Source organism: Populus nigra, chromosome 19 (genome assembly GCF_951802175.1).
Source record: "Populus nigra chromosome 19, ddPopNigr1.1, whole genome shotgun sequence".
Taxonomy (NCBI): domain Eukaryota; kingdom Viridiplantae; phylum Streptophyta; class Magnoliopsida; order Malpighiales; family Salicaceae; genus Populus; species Populus nigra.
Window position 1 is genome coordinate 13,371,611 of NC_084870.1, and position 20,783 is coordinate 13,392,393.

Consider the following 20,783-nt stretch of genomic DNA (forward strand, 5'->3'; position numbering starts at 1 on the left):
TTATTTATCAATTGAATTTAAATTAAACACTACAATTTAATTACAATAAAAAAATTAATTCTAAATAATATATGATTTTTTTAAAAAATAAATATAAAATACTTTTTAAAAAATAATTTTAAATATAATTTTTAAAAATTAAATTTCATCTAGAATTTTTAAATGATTTGATTTCATTAAAATTTCTTAATTAAATTCAATTTACAGTTCCAAACAGCCTAGCTCATCATGGATTCGTCCAACTTATAATAGGCTCTCTCTCTCTATTCTCCAGGGTGGCGGATCTTTATCAAAGTCACGCCTGGAATCTACTTCTCTCTCTCGATTGTCTCCCTGTTCATCTCAAATCTCTTGTTGATTGTATTGTGTGGTAAGATCTTTGACGACCCTTTTGCGTTTTTTAGTGCTTTTGAATTCAGGGTATCATTTATCGAATCTCATTCTTTTCAATATTCTATTTGGTTAATTAACGTTGCAGTGTGAATGTTTGAATTTGTTTGTTTGTACCCAGATGTCAGATTTTGTGTTTTTGATGGGTTTCGCTCATTGATTTTTGGGTTATTGCCTGATTACTTGATGGTTTGCTGGATTTCTTGCAAATTTTTTTTTTGTTGAAATCAATGTAGTTGGTACCCTGATATTGGATTTTTAGTTTTTCGTTTTCTGTTGATGGATTTTGGATTTATCTGGGTTTGCATTTAATTTTTGTTGCTTGCCTTTGTGATTCAATGACTGAGACCTTTTTAAAGTTTGAATTTTTTCCTCTTAGTTTTTAGCTAGTGCCAATTGGTTGTTTCTATGTGCTGAGTAGCTTTTATGTTTGTGTACTAGATCAAACTTTGGTGTTGCTGAACAAGAAGCTATGCACAGGATCCAAATATTGTTGAATGGTTTATTAGTTAGTGTGTTATAAATTGAGCTGCATCAATTTTTCTGATATTTCTCGTATGAAGTCCTAGTTGTGGATTTGAAACTTCAGGTATTTGTTTTTCGGGTAATGGAACATGTTCCAGTTGAAGTTATTGGGAACATTCTGTCACGGCTAGGAGGTGCTCGAGATGTGGTGATAGCTTCTGCAACATGTCGGAAGTGGCGAGAAGCTTGGCGCAAACATCTTCACACTCTTTCATTTAATTCCAATGATTGGCATGTCTATCAAGATCTCACAACTAGCCGACTAGAGATACTGATAACTCAGACAATATTTCAAACCACTGGGTTACAAGGCTTGTCGATTTTGATGGATGATGTTGACGAGTTCTCTGCTTCAACAGTTATTGCTTGGCTTATGTACACCAGGGAAACCTTGCACCGATTGATTTATAATGTTCGGACTACTCCGAATGTTAATATTCTTGAGATTTGTGGCAGGCAGAAGATGGAAATGCTGGAACTGTCCCACAACTCGATAACAGGGGTTGAACCCAACTTTCAGAGATTCCCTTGTTTAAAATCCCTTTCTTTGAGTTATGTCAGTATCTCAGCATTGGATCTCAATCTTTTGCTCACTGCTTGCCCAAAGATTGAGACCTTGGAACTTATCAATCCAGAGATTGCAATGTCTGATGCACAGGTGACTGTTGAACTGACCAGTCCAACATTAAAGAGAGTTTATGTTGAAGCAATCAGTTTGGACAAGTTTATCTTGGAGGCAGATAGCATTGAATGCTTGCACTTGAAGGATTGTGCTCTTGAGCTATTTGAACTCATTGGAAAGGGTACTTTGAAGCATTTCAAAATTGATGATGTAAGTGTTATTCATCTTGATATTGGTGACACTGTTGATAATCTTGAGATCATAGATGTCAGCAACTTCACTATTATGTGGCCAAAGTTCTACCAAATGATCTCCAAATCATCAAAGTTGACAAAACTTCGTCTTTGGGATGTGGTCTTCGATGACGAGGATGAGATTGTGGATTTAGAAACTATTGCTGTTTGTTTCCCGCATCTCAGCCATCTTGCATTAAGTTATGACTTGAGAGATGGAGTGGTTAACTATGGCCTGCAAGGGTCTTCCCACTTGGAGAATGTCTTTGTGTTGGAGCTCGGATGGACTATAATTAATGATCTCTTCTCTCATTGGGTTGAGGGGCTGCTAAAACTTTGTCCAAATCTCAGGAAGCTGGTAATTCATGGTGTTGTTTCAGAGGCCAAAAGTCATGAAGAATGCCAAATGTTGGCCAATTTTACATCATCCATAGTTCAGCTCATGAGAAAATACATGCATGTAGATGTGCAGTTCGATTATGAATAGAAATCTTGTGATTACTTTTGGTCAATATTCAAGTTTTGCCTAAAAAATGAGTCGTATACGAACATGTTCTGGGTAAGATTTACAGCATTTTAGAACCTGAGCATCCCTTTTCGTGTCCTGTAAATGATCTCTGAATTCTTCCTTATCACGGAAAATTACTTGCTTTTACAATAGAAACGTGTTTTCTTTTCACTTTGTTGTCATTTTTACTCAATTGCTGTATTCAAGCTTTTCTACTGCCAGGTTGAAAAGTTTGCTCTCCCTCTCTCCCTCTCACATACTCACACACAGATACACTGTCCAGCTTGGTGAAATAAGAATGGCCCCAGGCTGAGGATCTTGCGGTAGAAATATGCAGGTCTTTTATTTATGAGGGACAGAAGTTATACAAGGACTGAGTGTCCATGGCTCATTATGCCTTCAATAAATGGAGTATTGTTTGGAGCATTGACACCGTTCAACCCCTTGAAGAGAGGAATTGCAAGCATCACCAGTATTCTTGTAACACCCACGAATGACAGGAGAATCTCTGGACATAACTTAGCAATTCTGGATTTGGATGGAAAGTATTGTTCACAGGCACTTACAGTGTTTTTTTTTTTATAACCCGGGATGTCCGGGCCAGTTTACGCGTACCATGACTAATTTCCGGACTCACTAAACATCCTACAAGCCTAGTAGGCAGGTAAGACACCGCGGAGTGACAAGCGTGCACACTGAAACTTAAACTCAGGATGCACTAAAACTTGAACTCAGGATGCATAGATAGGAAAACCTGCCAAGACCGCTGGCTAGAAGCCTCAGTGCATTTACAGTTTTTAATTGCTGCAGGCTAGCAAGGCATAAGGCTCATTTTGTTGTCAATTGTGGGATGCAACCATTATGAACGAAAGTATTGAAAATGTGATTTTGTCAGATATATATTCTTCGCCCAACCTAATCTCAAGATACAGTCCAAATCTAACCCAACAAATCTAGATAGAAAAGGGTTGTATGAGAATTGATTTTTTCTCTCTTCCCCTCGTTTTCCTCTTCTCGTCGTGACTTTTTCTTTAAACAACACCAAGTATTTCGGTTTTAAGCTGGTGTATTTCGGTTTTAAGTTTTAGTTTGGTTAGGTAAGGTTGAAAAAACAAGGAAGTAACTTTCACTTTTGTTATTTTTTTTTATTAGGAGTTTATTTGCGGAAGGATTAAGGAAGAGTTAAAGTTTCATTAAGACTTATTGATTGAATGATTTAAGGGTTTTTAAATTAATGTATTAGGATGTTAGTTTGCTTGAAACAAACTTATCTGATTTCTGAAATTATGAGTTGTTGAAGAAGTGACACGACCTGATTTTCGAATCCATTACTGGTACATAGGCAATGTTTTATTCTAGATATTCATACTTATACAAACCCAAACTCATATATAAACTTTTTTACCTATATAAACAAAATAGAGATCTATGCAACAAGATAACATAACTAATTCTATAATATAAATTGATTATCTTAATACAAGAGTTAATACAAATATTGAAATTATGAAGCACTAATTAGACATAAAGAAAAAAAAAACAATTACAACTAAAAGAACAGGTTCTGAAGGTCCAACAAAAGCGACATACTAATAAGCTATAAACCTGAAAAAGATAAATAATGAAAGGACGAGTTTAACAACTCAGTGAGTAGATAATGTTCAATATACATACATGAGGTAATACAACAATGAGGAATGTATATACAAATATGACTTTAAGTTCTTACAGGAAAGTTTCTCAAATAGACCATAACATGAATATCATAAGGTAAGACTTGTCAAAAAATCAAAATGAAATGAGCATGATGCTCCGTGCCGTGAGATGATCAGTCGCTATAGGTTGGTGACTCTCTCGACCAACTAAAGTTTTAATATAGTGTGTAAGTGTGTATAAAGACTAACACTACCTTGTTAGTACGAGTATTCTGATTAGCACATCATTTATATTATAATCAAACAAACAAATTCATATCTCAAGACTCAACTCGTAACATCAATTAAATAAAAAAAAACTATCAATTCAGAAGTAAATAATGGTTCATATCAAAGATTCAATTTCAATAAGTGATCATACTTAATTATAAACAAGGAAAAAATAACAAAATAAGATTTACCAAGAAGCACAATCAATTCCATATTAACAATTCTATTATTTATACTAATTCTCTAGCATATGAAAAATTATCCACTCACCTAACTCAAAAGTACAAATAACACGGAAACAGATACCAAAGGCAATCCTACTAATATTCTACAGGTAGAATACCATGATTATCTGAATAGAAAATAAGGCATACTAAAAAGGACTAAAAAATAATGTAAAATCTATTTAATAAACTTAACTAAGGGTCTAAATGATAACCCTATATGTTTATGAACCAAATTAGTCCTTTTTCCAAATAAAAATAACCCACAAATCAAATGGTGTTCTTGAAATCTAATTCAAAAGAAAACAATCATAAAACTTGATCATATTTCACCAAATAAACCTCAATCATTCATCAAAACAATCTAAAAAAGTAAAATTACATCTGAGACCAATATGAAATTTTATCAAATTTTTAGGTCAAATTGTAATTTTATCAAATTAGATGGCCAAACTAAAAATGTTATAAATTCATAACTATACTGAAATTTTATCCATAATCCATCCTCAATTCTATCTAGAATCTCAAAATTTTCTTTAGGGACCAAAATGTAATTTTTTTAAAGTTATGGGACTAAAGTATAATTTTCACAAATTAAGAGATTAAAATGAAATTTCATCATCTTTAACCTCAAACTCAGATTTTTCCATAAATCACCCACTGATCTACCAAAATCTCTAACTCAAATTCATCATTTAAATAAACCATAACTCAAAATCATCATCCTTACCCAAAATCAACTAAATAAACCATTATCCATAACAATTAACTCATAATATTTCAATCAACTCTTCAATCAAACCCAAATCAAAATCTTCAAAACCCTAATCTTAAAAAAATTCATAATCTTAATTAATACCAACAATTATACACATCAAAACATAAAACTTACATTTTAAATTTATTTTCTCTAAGTCTCTTCTCCTTCAGTTATCTTTTTTTTCTTTCTCTTCTTCTTCTTCTTACAGTTTCCTCTCTTCAAATCTAAATCCTCTTTTTTTTCTTCCTTTTATATTTACCAACTCTTTGTTCGATTACTAAAATGTCATTCATCCATATATATACCTAAATATTACTCTTCTAAGGGCATTGTTGTCATTTTATATTAAACCTTTTTTTTTTATTTCAAAGTATTACAAGAATAAATTGTTATATTGTGAATTATGTAGATTTGATGACTAACAGATCAAGATTCTGGAAATCCTGATCAACCGGTTGGCTGAACCGGCCGATCGGTTGTTGTCGATCGACTATTTGTTGTAAATCGACCAACCTGTTGGCTAGTTGATACCGGTCGACTGGTTGACCTGTGATAATGATCGATCGATTAGTCATTCAGGTCGACCGGTTGGTCATCTTGGTCGATTGGTTGACCTAAGAGTAGAGTTTTATAAGGTTTGTTAGGTTTGAGTTATGTTCGAAATCGATCGGGTGAATCAGTATGTTTTATATTTATGTTTTCATATCTAAGCTAAGAGTTTTTAATCTTTTATGTTACTTTATTTCGAATTGCTTTTTAGTGTTTTCTATATCCGTTATATGTTCTGCTGACGTTCCTCCTAATGATCTTCAGTAGTCTCAGGTTCTGCATATGTTTGTCTTTTGCTTTTGTTTTCCGGGTGAGTAAGATAATCTTTAATATGAATGTAATATAAATAATATAAGTATGTTGATTATATGATGTGTACAATTGATTAATTCTTGAAAACTATTAATATCTAAGATTTATGTTAAATGTTATTCTCTATGTTCTATGTTAATATGCAAACTATTAATATGCATGTAATATAGATAATTTTTATGTTAATATACTTAGTATTTATATTTATATCAAGATATATCGACTTACAAGGTATTAATATCTAAGATCTATATTAAATGTTATTCCTTTGTTGAGTTAGTTGAACTCATCCCTTGATTTTTTTAAATATTATTTCAGGTTTTTAGTTTCTGTTAGCAAGTAAACTTTGTTGAGTGTTCTTACTTCTTCAGTTTTGGTCGATATGCCTTACTTGTTTCACGAGACTTTTCTTTTAGTTTTTGTTTTGTTTCGATATTTTAGACGCTCCACTATTACACTGTTTTAATTAAGTTTGAATTTTAACAATGTAATAAGTATTATGAGTTATTTATTTTGTTTTATCTAATGATAATAATTTTTGAAGTTTTATTTGATTTTATTGATTTTGAAGAATATAATATTTTAAAAATATTAAAATACTATGAAATATATATATATATATATATATATATGTTTCACAATAGATGAAATGTCCATACACCATCGCTCCTTTGTTATTGAAGATGGATCCGTAGTGACAGATTTGATTCTTAGAAACTATTTAATTGCCACAGACTAGCAATTCTTTTCAATCAAATCGTATAGGTTAGGGGAGGGTGCAAAAATACAGTTTGAAATGATACCCGACTTGACTAGGCTCTAGATCGACACCTACCATGCACGGCCGGCTTTTATAACTCTTCAAAATACTGTTGTCTTAGGTTTCCTTCAGTTATAGAAGGAGAAGGGAACATCTGTGCTTCTGAATTCCTGTTCTTAGATTCTTCCTTATCCGGAGTCACCTAGGAAAAAGCCCGGATCATGTCTGAAGATCTTGCAGTAATCTGTTTGAACTTTGTCCATAACTGCAAGGTCATACCATCCTAAGTATTAAGATGCCATATGCAAGTAGAGCCCTGTATGTCCAAAACATTGAGTTTTGAGGATCACGATGTTGATACTGTTAAGAGGGGTGACAATCTTCGATATGAAAGATCACTTTCAATCTACTCCTACAAGTAGAACACTTCATTTTTTTTTGTTGGTCTTGGGATAATTCATTTTTCAGCATGGAATTGTGGTGGTTATGATTGATTCCATGTCAAGAAATCATGGTCATTCATTTAGGTTGCTCTTAATGTTTTACCACTGATCTTAAGATGGTCATGCCGGTAACAATTTGCAACCCCCACCGTCTCCTGTGGAGGTTATTTTTCATTACCAATGTGTATTTCCTTTCTTCCTCTTTAGGGTATTTGAATAGGTTGCAGTGCTGGAAGGGAAGATCCCTCGTAAGTGCCAGATTTTTCATTACATGTGATGTTCTTTTTTTCTGTGAAGAAAGTCGACAAATGTAAGTTGAAGTAGACCTCGTACAAATGTTCTGATTTCAAGGAATTTAAGCTTGTTTAGTTCTGTATTATTGGAGGTGGAAACTGTGTTGCCAACTCTTTTGTAAGAGAATAAAGTCAACTTGTATCTGAAATAAACCTTCGCTGTGTGCATGAACTTCTAGTCAGAATCAAAATGGGCAGCAGCCCAGCACCTACTACTTGTATTAGTTGGCTTTGGCAAATATTCCACCAATTCTAACTACCAAATGAGTGTTTAAGTTTCAATAATGTATATCTACTTCAAACCAGCAGCCGATTTCAGGAGCTGATGCAGCATCTGGTAAATTATTGATAGCCAATTTGGAAGATTTTGGCACCGAGATTGCCAGAATCTGAGAGGATGCTCTGAGTTAGAGGGAAGTTTATAAACTTTCTGCACTGTTTTGGATTTAGTGATCAAGTCTATTATGTAGTTGAGGAGACCATCAAGGCTGTTTAGGTTGCTTCAGTAGTATGTTTGGGGTGAAGATTTTATTTACATACAGAGAGAAGGCATCTAAGCAACCGATACAATTATTTCAATAATCTTTCTCACAAGTCATGCAGGAGATACTGAGCTTGTTGTGGATACCACTTATAATTAATGCTGGGAAATTTCTCAGAGTTTTTTAATTCGATGGTCAAGAGCACTCTCGAATTAGCCGCAGAGTATCCTTAGCGCGCGGAAGTATAATTAATAATGATTTCCCATTATGACTCTGACCTTGTTCAACCATTCTTTAAGATAAAGGTCAAGAACTTCTATGAATTGCTTCTCTTCATAGAATTTTCAGCTAAGTTCCTGTCTCAATTGATTGATGAGAAACCGTGGGAGATAAACTTGTAAGCCTTGCTCACGCAACTCTAATAATTATAGAAAACTAGAAAAGGATGCAAGTGGGATAATTGAAGTCAATACTTTATATGTAGAAGCAATATCAATGAATCAATCAATATACATAAATATGTTTTAGTTTCATGCTTAAGTGACAAGCAATGGCTTAATTAGTTAACTAAAATCTTAAATATACTTGGATTTGATCTAGACCAATAACCTCTCTACAAGCATAGAAGCAAAGGAACTTATAAAAGAACCGCAGTTCGGGGGAATGCAAGATTCATGGAATCTATAATCTAAAAGAAGAGTCTGAAAATCTTCCATATGAAGAACATGTTGCAAGGAACAAGGTTGGATAAAGTATATACCTAATCCATGAACCCTACCTCGATGTTTGAGCCAAAACCCTTTTTTAGGCCAATCATTGGGATCATGAAGGAATAATCGGTGCAAGGGCATATACCTACAAAAGTAGCAGATGGGCACAGCATAAAATATTTGTTTCTACCTATCCTGATGAAACATCATGGGTCCAATACCCCTCTCACTCCCTCTCTAGACACATCCTCCTAATTAACACATATATCATCAATGATGCTAGTCATGGCTATCTTATTAAACCCTCAAAAGTACTGTTTAAACAGCTTTATAATCCATCAATCGACTCTTTAACTCTTCTTTTTTGTTCAGACCATTACAAAAGGGTAGTTTTTCACGATTGGCCATATCTGCTCGAAAGAAAAAAAGGTTTCAAGGCATTGACAACACAAAAAACCTTACCTAATGAAGGGATTAAGACCCTAACGAGAAGATAAGATGAATTCCCTGTTACTCTGAGACCTCTTCTATTAAGGGAAAGGAATCTTCATGTGGCATGGTTTTAGGTGATGACAGGGAATGGATGTTGACCTATCAACAAGGGAGATAATACCAAACAAATCCATCTCAGGAACTTGGATTAATATATTACAAGAGGGGATTTGTTTTGGGATCATTATTCTAATGTTTTGGTTGAAATGGTGTAACAACACTCTGAGATAATTCAAATTAGTCCTACAAAAATAATAAAAATTTAATCTCCCTCCCTCTTGCGACCCCGCCCCCTTGAGGTGTCAAAAGGAAACTCAATTCTCTTCTGGGCCATCAAGAGACAGTACAAGAAAGACTTCTCCTATTACCATATTTTGTGAAAGAAAAAACCTTGTCTCATCTTCCATGATATTCCATGTTGAATTTACTGCTAGATAAATAAATCTTGATTTTTTTTCCCCTGCTGCAAAGTACTTGAATCCTTCAAGAGCCCCATAAAAAGGACCAATGGGAAAGCACAGGCGGTTAGAAGAGAGAGAAGAGTGGAGTAGGAGTCATTTAGTGATTCTAGTGGGTTCCTGCTAAAGACCCCACCTCCTCTTCTGCTGGTTTTGTTTAATTATTTATTTGATCATTGAATTTTGTTGCTGTTTTTTTATGTGTTTATTTTTGGCAAAAACCCTCCACGCTACCCAGAGGGCTTGAGACAGCTCTTGCTTGCAAGGACAAGAGTTTTGGTTTGCTACATAGGGGGGATGAGTTTCAACTTTCAAAACCCTGCTTGTTGATAGAACTAAAGCAAACTCCAAATAGAAAAGAAGAGAAAAGGGCAAAAAGGAAAACAAACTAATCAAATTAGGTTAGTTTTCTTCACATAGAAGGAGAGAAAGAGAGAAAAAAAGCAAGAGATAGAGACAGCCATGAAAGAGCAAAAGGTGGAAAGAGTGGATAGAGATTTCTGAAGAAAAAGACTTTGTCCCTTGTTGTAGAAACCTAGATATACACTTTGACAAGAAAGCTAGCTTTGATTTCCCTCCCTCCCTCCCTCCCTCCCAGTTGTGCTCTTCTTCAAGCACAACTTAATTTCCAGCTCTAAATTCAATACCAAACTGAGGTAAACAAAATTAGTGGATTTGAATATGTTTTGACAATAGTTTACTTGCTGTCCAATTCCTCTGTTTCTTACCACTTCTGCTTCTTCTTGTTGTCTGATTCACAACATCTTTTTTAACGTTTGATGATCAGTTAATTCTTGTTGGAGAAAGATATGATGAGTAGAATGGTCTAAAAAAGAGAGAGCTTGCATGGCTAGTCACAGAATTGGAGAGACTGGTTTGTCAGACTCAGGTCCCTCTAATCAGCATCTCCCTTATGCACTTCTCCATGGAATCAACACCCCATCAACCAGTTTCATGTATGTCGCTTATCAGCTTTCAAATTTCTTACAATTCTTTTGTTTATTCAAGTATGGCTGACATGGGATGGTTGTATTTTTGCCTATAGTAATCAAGAAGGATCTGCTTTTGATTTTGGAGAGCTAGAAGAAGCAATTGTGCTGCAAGGAGTTAAGATTAGGAATGATGAAGCTAAAGCACGTATGCTACCACCCTTTTCCTCTCTCTTTCTTTCTATCATTTTTCCTTTTGTGACGTTTGATAAGTATAACCAACTCTACAAAAAGCACAGAGAGGTTTGAATATGTCTAATCTAAAGAGAAGGACAGCACAGGGGGGGGGGGGGGGGGTTTCCATTTCCAATACTGTAATCATTCTGAGGCTAGAGAAATCAATGGTGTAAGGCTACAAACATAGTAACCTGACCACCTTGGCATGATTTACTGACTTTGTCCACATATAACTGCAGAAAAGATGGGGATTAGGTGGCAAAGAAAATAGTATTAAAATCTTTATCGTCTTTATTCTAAGGTGATCTGATCTTCTGAGATTTTGCTTTTGTTGATTCTTGCAGCTTTATTTACAGTAACAGGCAGACCTGCAGCTACACTGGAAATGTTTCCTTCATGGCCAATGAGATTCCAAGAAACCCCAAGAGTAGTAGTTTCTTAGCTTCCTTTCTACATGTTTGACCATGTCTTTTGTCTTTTGATATCAGTAATAGATAAAAACAACAGCCTTTGTAAGTCCGAGCAAAGCAAACCTCTCCCACTTTTTTCATATCAACAAATTTTCCTGAAAGTCATTCCTGTACTCAAATTGAAAAGTTTTGAACTTTCTTTATGGTTCTTGGGTGCTTTCCCATTTCCAGAATTTAGCTCAATTTTTTAAATGATTCTTGATTCTTTACTGCCCTTTTGAATAATTCTTGTGGGGTTTGCCTTTTGTTTTGGTTTAAATTAAACGTTCAGGGAAGTTCAAGGTCAGGAGGGGAGAGTACTGACTCAGGATCAGCATTAAACACTCTATCAAGCAAAGCTGAAGCCCATCTGGAACCAGAATCTCCCATCAGTAAAAAAGTTTCTTCTTCAGATCATTACAATCAGGCTTTTTATCAGAAGCATCTACAGTTTCAAGAACAGCAACAAGTAGATATGGTTAATGATACATCAAGAACAGGGGGGCCCTCTCAACAGAATCAATCACCTGCCAAATCTCCCCAAGAAAAGGTTCTTAACACAACTGTTTTGCTTAATTAGACGACCCCCACCCCCCCCCCCCCCCCCCTCTATTTCTCTCCCAAATCCCAAACTCCGGAAAAAGTTTGTATCTTTATTGCTCCCTCTCTCCATATCTTCAATATCCATAAGCACAGATCCCAACTACTCGGCCAGAGCCTTCCCTGATTCCTGAACGATTTCCTGTTCAAATGACTGACATGAAATCAGAGGGGGAGGGAGGGAGGGAGACTTGTGAATAAATATAGAAGGTCAAAATGAGAATCATTATACACTGTTATTTTTTTTTCTTGTACAATAACAATGACCCACTTTACTCAATCCCCATAACTATCACTTAAGCCTCTTGTCTTTACTTTTTAGCCTTAAAAATCAGCTTTGAAATCAGGAAATTAGCCAAAGCCCCACCACAAAATGGAAGATAATGGTGATTATTGCCACCCAGACATTGTTCTTGACTACCAATTTCTAGAAGAAGACTTACATGAAAATGATCAGCAACCAGAATTTCTTCCTGGGAATTCTGTGAGAGATCTCTTTTATCATTTTATCTTAAAATATGCTACACTTTAGACGACTTGCATAAATTTTCTTACTTGGGTTCATTTCTTAGTTCTTGATTGTGGGGGGTATTAGGACAGTGTTTTACGTGTGTTTTATGTCCTGTTGCAGAGAAAAGGTTCAACATCAGAGAAACAACTTGATGCCAAGGTATTTTTCTCTTCTTTTCTTTACCACCTTAACAATGTCCGGAGTTCAAAATTTGTTGCCTTCTATAACTAAAAAAGAAAACTTTGCTTTGCTTTTGGTTCCAGACATTGAGACGTTTAGCTCAAAACAGGGAAGCTGCAAAGAAGAGTCGACTGAGGAAAAAGGCAAGGGTCATTTTCCTTTTCCAACAACTTGGTGACTTCAATTAATGTAATTTTTTTCTTTAATATTGTCTTTATGTTGTGTCCCAAAACAGGCATATGTCCAGCAGCTAGAGACTAGTAGAATAAAACTTACTCAGTTAGAACAAGATCTTCAGCGTGCAAGACAGCAGGTCTTTAACTTTTGTACAAATTTAGACAACATTTTAGCAATCAATGCAGAATCTTTTAAAATTTTCAATATATATATATATATATATATTAATTCTGGGTTGCTTTACAGGGACTGTTCTTGGGTGGCTGCGGTGGTGCCGGTGGCAATATCAGCTCTGGTGAGTTCTCTTGAATTTTTCGTAGTGAAGTAGCAAAAGGGTCAATAAATTTACAAAAGAAAAGGGAAATAAGAGGAAAAAGACTGCAACTTTTATCAAGTTTTCTCTATATTGTAAAATCCTCATGTGACATTTGCTGATTTGTCAAGGGGAATGTGTGACATAAGTGGTGTTCTTGATCTCAATCCAAACTTTGATTAGGTATACTTATTTATTTCTAAGAACAAAATTCATATATAATATATTTTGCTGTTTTGGTCCTTTAGGAAGAAATGCAAAAATCTATAAGATATTGTTGCTAAGACATGTCCTGGTTTTCAATTGTCTTTTCAGCACGTAGCTGAATTGGTAAAAAAGAAAATGGTGGTTGATTTCACCCTATGTAAATTTCAGAATTTAAAATTATCCTAATCGCAAGTTATTAGTTCTAGGACTGAGTTTAATATCTTAGCTTTCTCCATAACATAATTTATATAGAAACTTGCTGAAATTTTAATTAAAAAATCCTAAAAATCTCTTTAATCAAATCTCGTGACAAAATCTTTCTCAAAACTCTTTTAATCCAAATAGTCTTACCCACACAGTCACAATAATGATAGGAATATTGCTGGACTTTTTCCAGGCACAAAGCTACTCTCTTTGGCGTCAACTCAATCATCCTTTTCCTCTTTTAAGCAGAAATAACATTTGTTTTAGTGAAAGACTAAAAAGGGATGCAACACAATCTTTACAAAAAAAATGTAGTTTATTTTCAATAGTGTGTCACATTGGTCCACCATGTGATTAACCATGGATTAGAAGTGCAAATGGGTCATGTTCCTTACAACCCTAACTTAACCCCAACCATTAATTTTCATTTGTCATCATCGTTGCTGTTATTGCTGTTACAGGAGCTGCAATATTTGATATGGAGTATGCAAGATGGCTAGAAGACGACCACCGGCACATGTCGGAGCTCCGGACAGGATTGCAAGCACATTTATCGGACGGTGACCTTAGGGTAATAGTAGATGGGTATATTTCACATTACGATGAAATTTTCCGGCTCAAGGTAGTGGCTGCAAAATCTGATGTCTTTCACCTGATTACCGGAATGTGGTCCACTCCAGCCGAGCGTTGCTTCCTGTGGATGGGTGGTTTTAGGCCCTCAGAACTCATCAAGGTTCGAATTTCCTAATGCATTTTAAATTACATCACATTGCTTGCTTTCTACTCTAGATACCGCTGCCATTGTAGTGGTCAGCATTGGAAATTTACTGGGCACAGGGATCTGTGTAGTGTACAAGGGTTATTCTAGTCATTTAAGGAAAAAGAGAGGCACAGTACTGAGAGATGGTGTACTGTACAAGGAGATGAAATATTCCCTTATAAAGGGCACATTATCCATTTAAAAGAGAGAGATTGAGACAACTAAAGTGTCCTAAAGGAGTGTCCTCTCCTCGGCACAAAAAATAAAATAAAATTGTTGACAATTAATATACTTTTTTCTCATTAACCAATATTCTTTAAGTCATGGGAGACTTTTTGCCCTAAAAGAGCGACACGCACAGGCAACTAGTGTAAAATGACTAAAATACCTCCTTCAGATACTCTAACAAAAACAATTGTCTTTTGTTTTTTCATTTTTCTGTGAAGCAGATGTTAATATCCCAGCTAGACCCTTTAACAGAACAGCAAGTCATGGGGATTTACAGCCTGCAACAATCTTCACAGCAAGCAGAAGAGGCTCTCTCCCAGGGCCTAGAGCAGCTCCAACAGTCTCTGGTTGACACCATTGCTGGCGGACCGGTCATTGGTGGAATGCAGCAGATGGCAGTGGCGTTAGGCAAGCTTGCCAATCTTGAAGGGTTCGTTCGCCAGGTAAACATATCATTAACCTTGATTACATTGAATAAGCCATTTTTTAGAGGAAGATCATTATTTAAGAGAAACAAAATCCACAGTAACAGGAGAGGGACTTGTGAGGAGAGTCCAAAAACACCACTTTCAGTTATATCAGAATAATTAGAAAATAGTTTGAACTTCATTTGCAAGTAAAGTTTAGTGCTTTCTGACAATGATATAGAAAAGCTGCTCTCAATTCTTAGAGGTTGAAATAAAGCCTAAGATCTATCTCACTTGATCTCAAGGAAGCTCCCAAATTCCATGCTCCTAATTAGCAACTAGGTGATGCGCCTTAATACACACGTCAAGGTAATAACAGATACAAAAGTCATAGCAGAAGTTATTTAATTGGCATAGGGACAAGAGGCATGGAGTGGCAGTCAGGAGTTTTTTTTTTTATCCGGGTAGGTGTCAAAGAGTAGAATTTTTTTCTTTTCTTTAGAAGGTTGCGGTCCCTGCCAGCCCCGCCCCCCACCAATATTAGAAACATATCTTCTACTATATAACCTATATTAGCCTATATATGGCCACCTCTCATTTGATTTAGCGAGATAAGATTAGGAGTTGATTATTATATCACCATGATTATATATATATATATATATATATCAGGCGTGTGATCACATGCAACATACACAGGTCAAGCAAAGAAAAACTTAGTAGCTGTGAAATATATGGAGGACTAGTAGCTCTAATGTTCCCATCTAGTCGTCTATTCCATTATATACAGCTTGATTTGCGCCGCCATTTCTACCTGACACCTGAAGGGTAAGAGTCCCGGCCGGAGCTTACACTTCATTAGAGATAAAACTTGATTTAGAAATATTTATTGACTTTTTAAACCAAAATATTAAGTGTATATATATATGTTATATATGTATGTATACACATGCATGCATGTTGAGTTTTATTTAATATAATTTAGTCAAGAAGATATGCTCCACAGTCATGCCCGATGCATTTTAACATGGATTTCCCCACCCTAGCTATAAATATCTGCGTTTAATTAATGGTGTCGCAGATTATTTACAAAATTAATATATATACCTCGAAACATCTACTGATTGTTGTGTCTCAAGCTTTTGGTCAACGTGCTAATGATTTAACATGATTCTGTACATCAAAACTGATCATTGCCACTGCTTTTTTGCCACGTGTAGGGTGGATGGTGCCTTGACTTGTACTATCACTTATTTTAGTTTTATTAGATCCAATCATTTTCAGAAGAATATATCTTTATTTTTCAGCTAAGAAGTCCATTTCCTCAATGTTGATTGCTAGCTAGCTAGGGTTTCGATGTTGGTTTTTCATCTAATAAAATGTTGCTATCAGAAGGGTGGTTAGAAAAATGATGTTTGTTGAAATAAAAAAAACCCTAGCTAGCTAGACCCATCCACAACCTTAAACAATTCTAGAAACTCTTTGATTATTAATCAATTAACAATTAATTACCTTGTCTATTTATTCCAAAAGCTCTCTTATTATTATTTAAAGTAAATTTTATTTTCTTTCATTATTTTTATAAATTATACTTTATATCTTGAATCAAATAAAATATATTGTTGAGAATGTAAACTACAAACTATTATTAAACATATAAACTATATGATAATTAAAAATAAAATTCATGAAAGTATAGAGAGAAACAAACTATAGAAAGATTTTTATAATAATTATTTTATTATATTATGATTTGAATGGTACAAATCTGATAGATAAGACAAGCTCATGAATTTCAACCTCTTTGAAATGTGTAGGGTTGATTTGTCTACACATGCCGTTGCGCTTGGACCCATCATATATAGCTTCTACTTGATTTGTTCTTCACACCAGCATGTATTTTGTCCCCCCTCCCTTCTTTTCTCAAGGAACTGTTTTTGTGGCACTATGCAGGCTGATAACTTGAGACAACAAACCCTTCACCAACTCCGTCGAATATTGACTGTAAGACAGGCAGCACGGTGTTTTCTGGTGATCGGAGAATATTATGGGAGATTACGGGCACTCAGTTCCCTCTGGGCATCTCGCCCTCGAGAGTAAGTGTTTTCCAAGAGAAATTAATTATTAGTCTTTGAACTTTTAAGGTGGTGTCCAATATTGACTACCATGGAGGTTTCTAATGGAGAAATCATATTGGATGAGACTTTTTTCATCATCATTATTTTTTGCTGACAGTCAGTGCATAAACTTTTTTCTTACCTATGAGTACCTTATATTATATATTTATTTATAAATACTTTTAGTAACATATAATATAATCTATGCATGGTGTTTGATAATTATACTCAACTTTTTGGATTATTTTTTTCTCTTGTAGGACAATGATCAGTGAAGATAACTCATGCCAAACCACGACTGATCTACAAATGGTTCAACCTTCACAAAATCATTTCTCCAACTTTTAATATATATATATATATATATAAATGTGATACAAATGGAGCCAGATGACAGCAGCTGCCTAGTGATTGACTTCACCTGTGTTGTGGCAAATGTTAATGGGCTGTTAGAATTCGGATTAAGTACTTAATTTAGTGAAGCTAGGAATTTTTATTTTTATTTTTATTTTTTAGCCTCTCGATCCTTTGCCTTCTTCATTATCTTGATGTTATTATTCACTGTGTTATCTTGTAAATGCAAATCAATTTTATATGCATGTGGAGGCTTCCCACTTGCTTAAAGAAGAGAGATCACACGTGGTATCTTCTAATGACTCTTGAATCATGCAAAAGGGTAGAGATGTATTGTTAATATATATATATATATATATATAGATAGAATATTTAAAGAGCTACAAATTGCATTGCTTTTAAATATTAATGGGTTTTAAAGAATGGTAATAATCAAAGAAAAAACCCTAATAATAATAATAATTTTTTTTTTTAAAAAAAAGAAGGAACAAGATGGTATTAGGGAGATCGAGGACGGTAGGAATTCATTTATGTGAAGTGGTTGTGAAGAAGAGGAAGCCATGGATTATTCTAATATATAGAAGACAAGGGAGAGGTAGAGATATATAGGAAGGGCTAGAAGTGCATTGGCTTTTCTTGAAAGGTTTTATTACAAAATTTATAGTGAGAGAGAGAGAGAGAGAGAGAAGCTGGTTTACAACTCTTCATTTATTTGAAGTAGGGTTATGATAATTAATCAATTAATAAGAAAATATTTATTTATTTAACGTGATAATGCAAAAGGGACGATCAAAAAAGGTGCGAGAGGGAGAGAGAGAGAGAGAGAGACAAAGTTGTTGCTTTGACCTAACAAACATGGAGGAAGGAGCCAAAAGCAACATGCTTAAAAGAAGGTGGACGACTAAGGAGGGAGCAACTTGCATGAATGGTGGACAACAACAGTTCAACTTTTAATCAATTTCTTAATTAATTATGACACTTGATGTTGTTAATTTGGTTAATTACTTCCCAACAGTTTAAGTTTGGATTAAGGTGCATATATGTATACACATACACTCTAAAAGACGCATGCATGCATGATCATACACACACACACACACACACACACACACAGAGAGAGATGATTCGCAGAAGAACTCGACTTGCCCACATCGATATTTTCCTAGAATCGAAGAGAACTCGTCCTCGAATCTTCGCCATCGATCCATCCACGCCTACGCTGCTGTATTTACTTTCTGAGATATGATGCTGTACAGGGGGCTAGCTAGCTCAATCGATCGTACAATAAAATAAACGGGAGTGACTTTTCAACTCTTCACGTAATTAATATGATATATAATGGTGAGCCCTGAGGGATTTAATATTTATTGGCAGTAGCAGTACAGGAGAAAGAAAGGACCACAGAGAGGGCGATAATTAACAAGGCGAGATGGAGATATCTGTGTTTGTTTCTAAAGGGAGGGCTGGCTGCTAACATCTGTGCAAGCAGAGGGCATTCATCATGTTACATGTGCTGAGAGCATGCATGCTCAATCTTTTACGTGTATATTTTTCTGCAGATAGAGAGAGGAAAGGTCGTGATATATTATAATTTATTAATTTTATATATATATTTTTAAAAATAATATTATTATATTTTAAATATTTTTAAAAATAATATCATTTTGGATAATCACAAATCAACCCGAATTAATTGTACTTGTAACAAACCAAGTTTAATAAATTTGCAGAATAAAGGCAGTGGTATGGATCTGGAAAATATTTCAAGAACATTATGGTAACAGTTAAACTTTGATTTCGATATAAATATAAAATCTAAATGCAAATTAACTCATTATTTCATATATATCGGACCTGCATGCGCAGCAAGATGTATGGCTGTAATTAATTAATTAATTAATTAGTTTATTCCCTCATTGGGACACATTGGATCAAGATATATTATTATTAGTTCACGAATTACAAACGCTTCTTAATTGTATGTTTTAACACTATCGAGTCGAGACAAGGGCTAGGCCGACAACAAAGCGGAGCAGGTGCCGACATGTCTCTCTTCTATATATATATATATATATATATATATATATATATATATATATATATATATATATATATATTGCTCCTGTAGTTTGTTTATTTAATTAATTACATTGATTAACCTTCGTACTTGTTAATTCATTGTTGGATTCCTTAATTAATTGATTAATCTTGTTAATATTGCCTTTTGCCTCTCCGCTTTTGGACCCATTAATTGCCTGCCTAAATTATAATTTTTTTCCCATGCTCTACAGATTGCCCACACACATCTTGGTTGGGTTGCAGGGGCGGAATGAACGGGGTGGCAAGCAGGGCTCGGGTCGGGCCCCTGCAAGACAATTTTTTTTTTTATTTAGTAATTAAATATGAGGAGTTGTAATATTTTTTAATGAGAAGGGTCTTTACAGTAAATATATTTGTTATTCTTTGCTTTACTTTTGAATTTCTTTATCTTTGCCTTGATTTTATGTTACCTACATGCCCCTACGTGGAAAGAAAACAAATATAAAGTTATCAATGTGTTTTGCTTCTTTTCTCCGCCTACGGCCCTAATATAAATACACGCAGCACAGCTGGTTAATACAAATCACAAATAAAAATTTTTAGGTTTTTTTATAATTTTATAATTTTTACTTTTCTTTTTAATTCTGCTAGCTCTAACAATTATTTTTTAAATTCTTGATAGTGATTTTTTTCTCTAATTAATTTAATATATTTTATAAAAAAAAGAAAAATATTTATCCACTAGTTGACAAGTTGATTCGGTTTATTTTGACTCTTCCTATTTCGACTGCAATTACTGAACGAGCTTTCTCAACGATGCATAGTTTTAAAACAAGACTTTGCAATCGGATGGAGGATGATTTTCTTGCAAATTATTTGATTTTCTATATAGTAAAAAACATTGCTGAAAGATTCATAATTGATATGATAATCGATGATTTCTATTTTATAAAAGAACGACGAACACAATTAAAATAAATATATAAGAATCATTCTTTATTATTTTTTATTTTATTTCAAAGTTTATCAAATAAAAAATAATGCTTCGCTTTAACTGATGTTTCTTATATACTTTGTATGTTTATATTTAATAGGTATAAAGACCAACAACATTAAAGTGATGGATACATCATGAAGATAAAATTAACTTTATTGCTTTGATTTAATTTGGTATTGTTCCAAACCTTTTACCTTATACAAATATTATTATATGTTTGTAATAAGTAATTTAAATAAAACTAAATCATAGTGGTTTTTTTTACAACTCACGTACAATATATTAAAATAAATATTATATGTTTTTATATTATTTTTGGTCATCCTTAAAAAATAATTCTAGCTCCGCCCCTGTTGGGTTGGGTTTTAAATTAAATTGGATGAAAAT

General features: G+C 34.2%; 2 protein-coding genes across 4 annotated transcripts; both read left to right on the forward strand.

The window, feature by feature from the left end:
• Positions 1 to 212: 212 nt before the first annotated feature.
• LOC133680041 (F-box/LRR-repeat protein At1g67190-like) lies at positions 213 to 2,449 on the forward strand. Of its 2 annotated transcripts, none has more exons than XM_062102833.1 (2): positions 213 to 370; positions 832 to 2,449. In XM_062102833.1, the coding sequence occupies exon 2, from the start codon at positions 998 to 1,000 to the stop codon at positions 2,255 to 2,257; it is 1,260 nt and encodes a 419-aa protein (XP_061958817.1). In that variant the 5' UTR covers positions 213 to 370; positions 832 to 997; the 3' UTR covers positions 2,258 to 2,449. The 2 variants fall into 2 exon arrangements, with proteins under 2 accessions (XP_061958817.1, XP_061958816.1); XM_062102832.1 differs by having other exon boundaries at positions 980 to 2,449.
• A 7,444-nt stretch (positions 2,450 to 9,893) lies between these two features.
• Positions 9,894 to 17,658, forward strand: LOC133679531 (transcription factor TGA9-like). Of its 2 annotated transcripts, none has more exons than XM_062102147.1 (13): positions 9,894 to 10,342; positions 10,474 to 10,642; positions 10,732 to 10,823; positions 11,197 to 11,282; positions 11,594 to 11,851; positions 12,533 to 12,571; positions 12,676 to 12,735; positions 12,828 to 12,905; positions 13,016 to 13,064; positions 13,955 to 14,226; positions 14,703 to 14,924; positions 16,842 to 16,984; positions 17,266 to 17,658. In XM_062102147.1, exons 2-13 carry the CDS (start codon positions 10,533 to 10,535, stop codon positions 17,351 to 17,353), a joined length of 1,497 nt encoding a protein of 498 aa, XP_061958131.1. In that variant the 5' UTR covers positions 9,894 to 10,342; positions 10,474 to 10,532; the 3' UTR covers positions 17,354 to 17,658. The 2 variants fall into 2 exon arrangements, with proteins under 2 accessions (XP_061958131.1, XP_061958132.1); XM_062102148.1 differs by having other exon boundaries at positions 9,895 to 10,342; positions 11,197 to 11,279.
• The last annotated feature ends 3,125 nt before the right edge of the window (positions 17,659 to 20,783 follow it).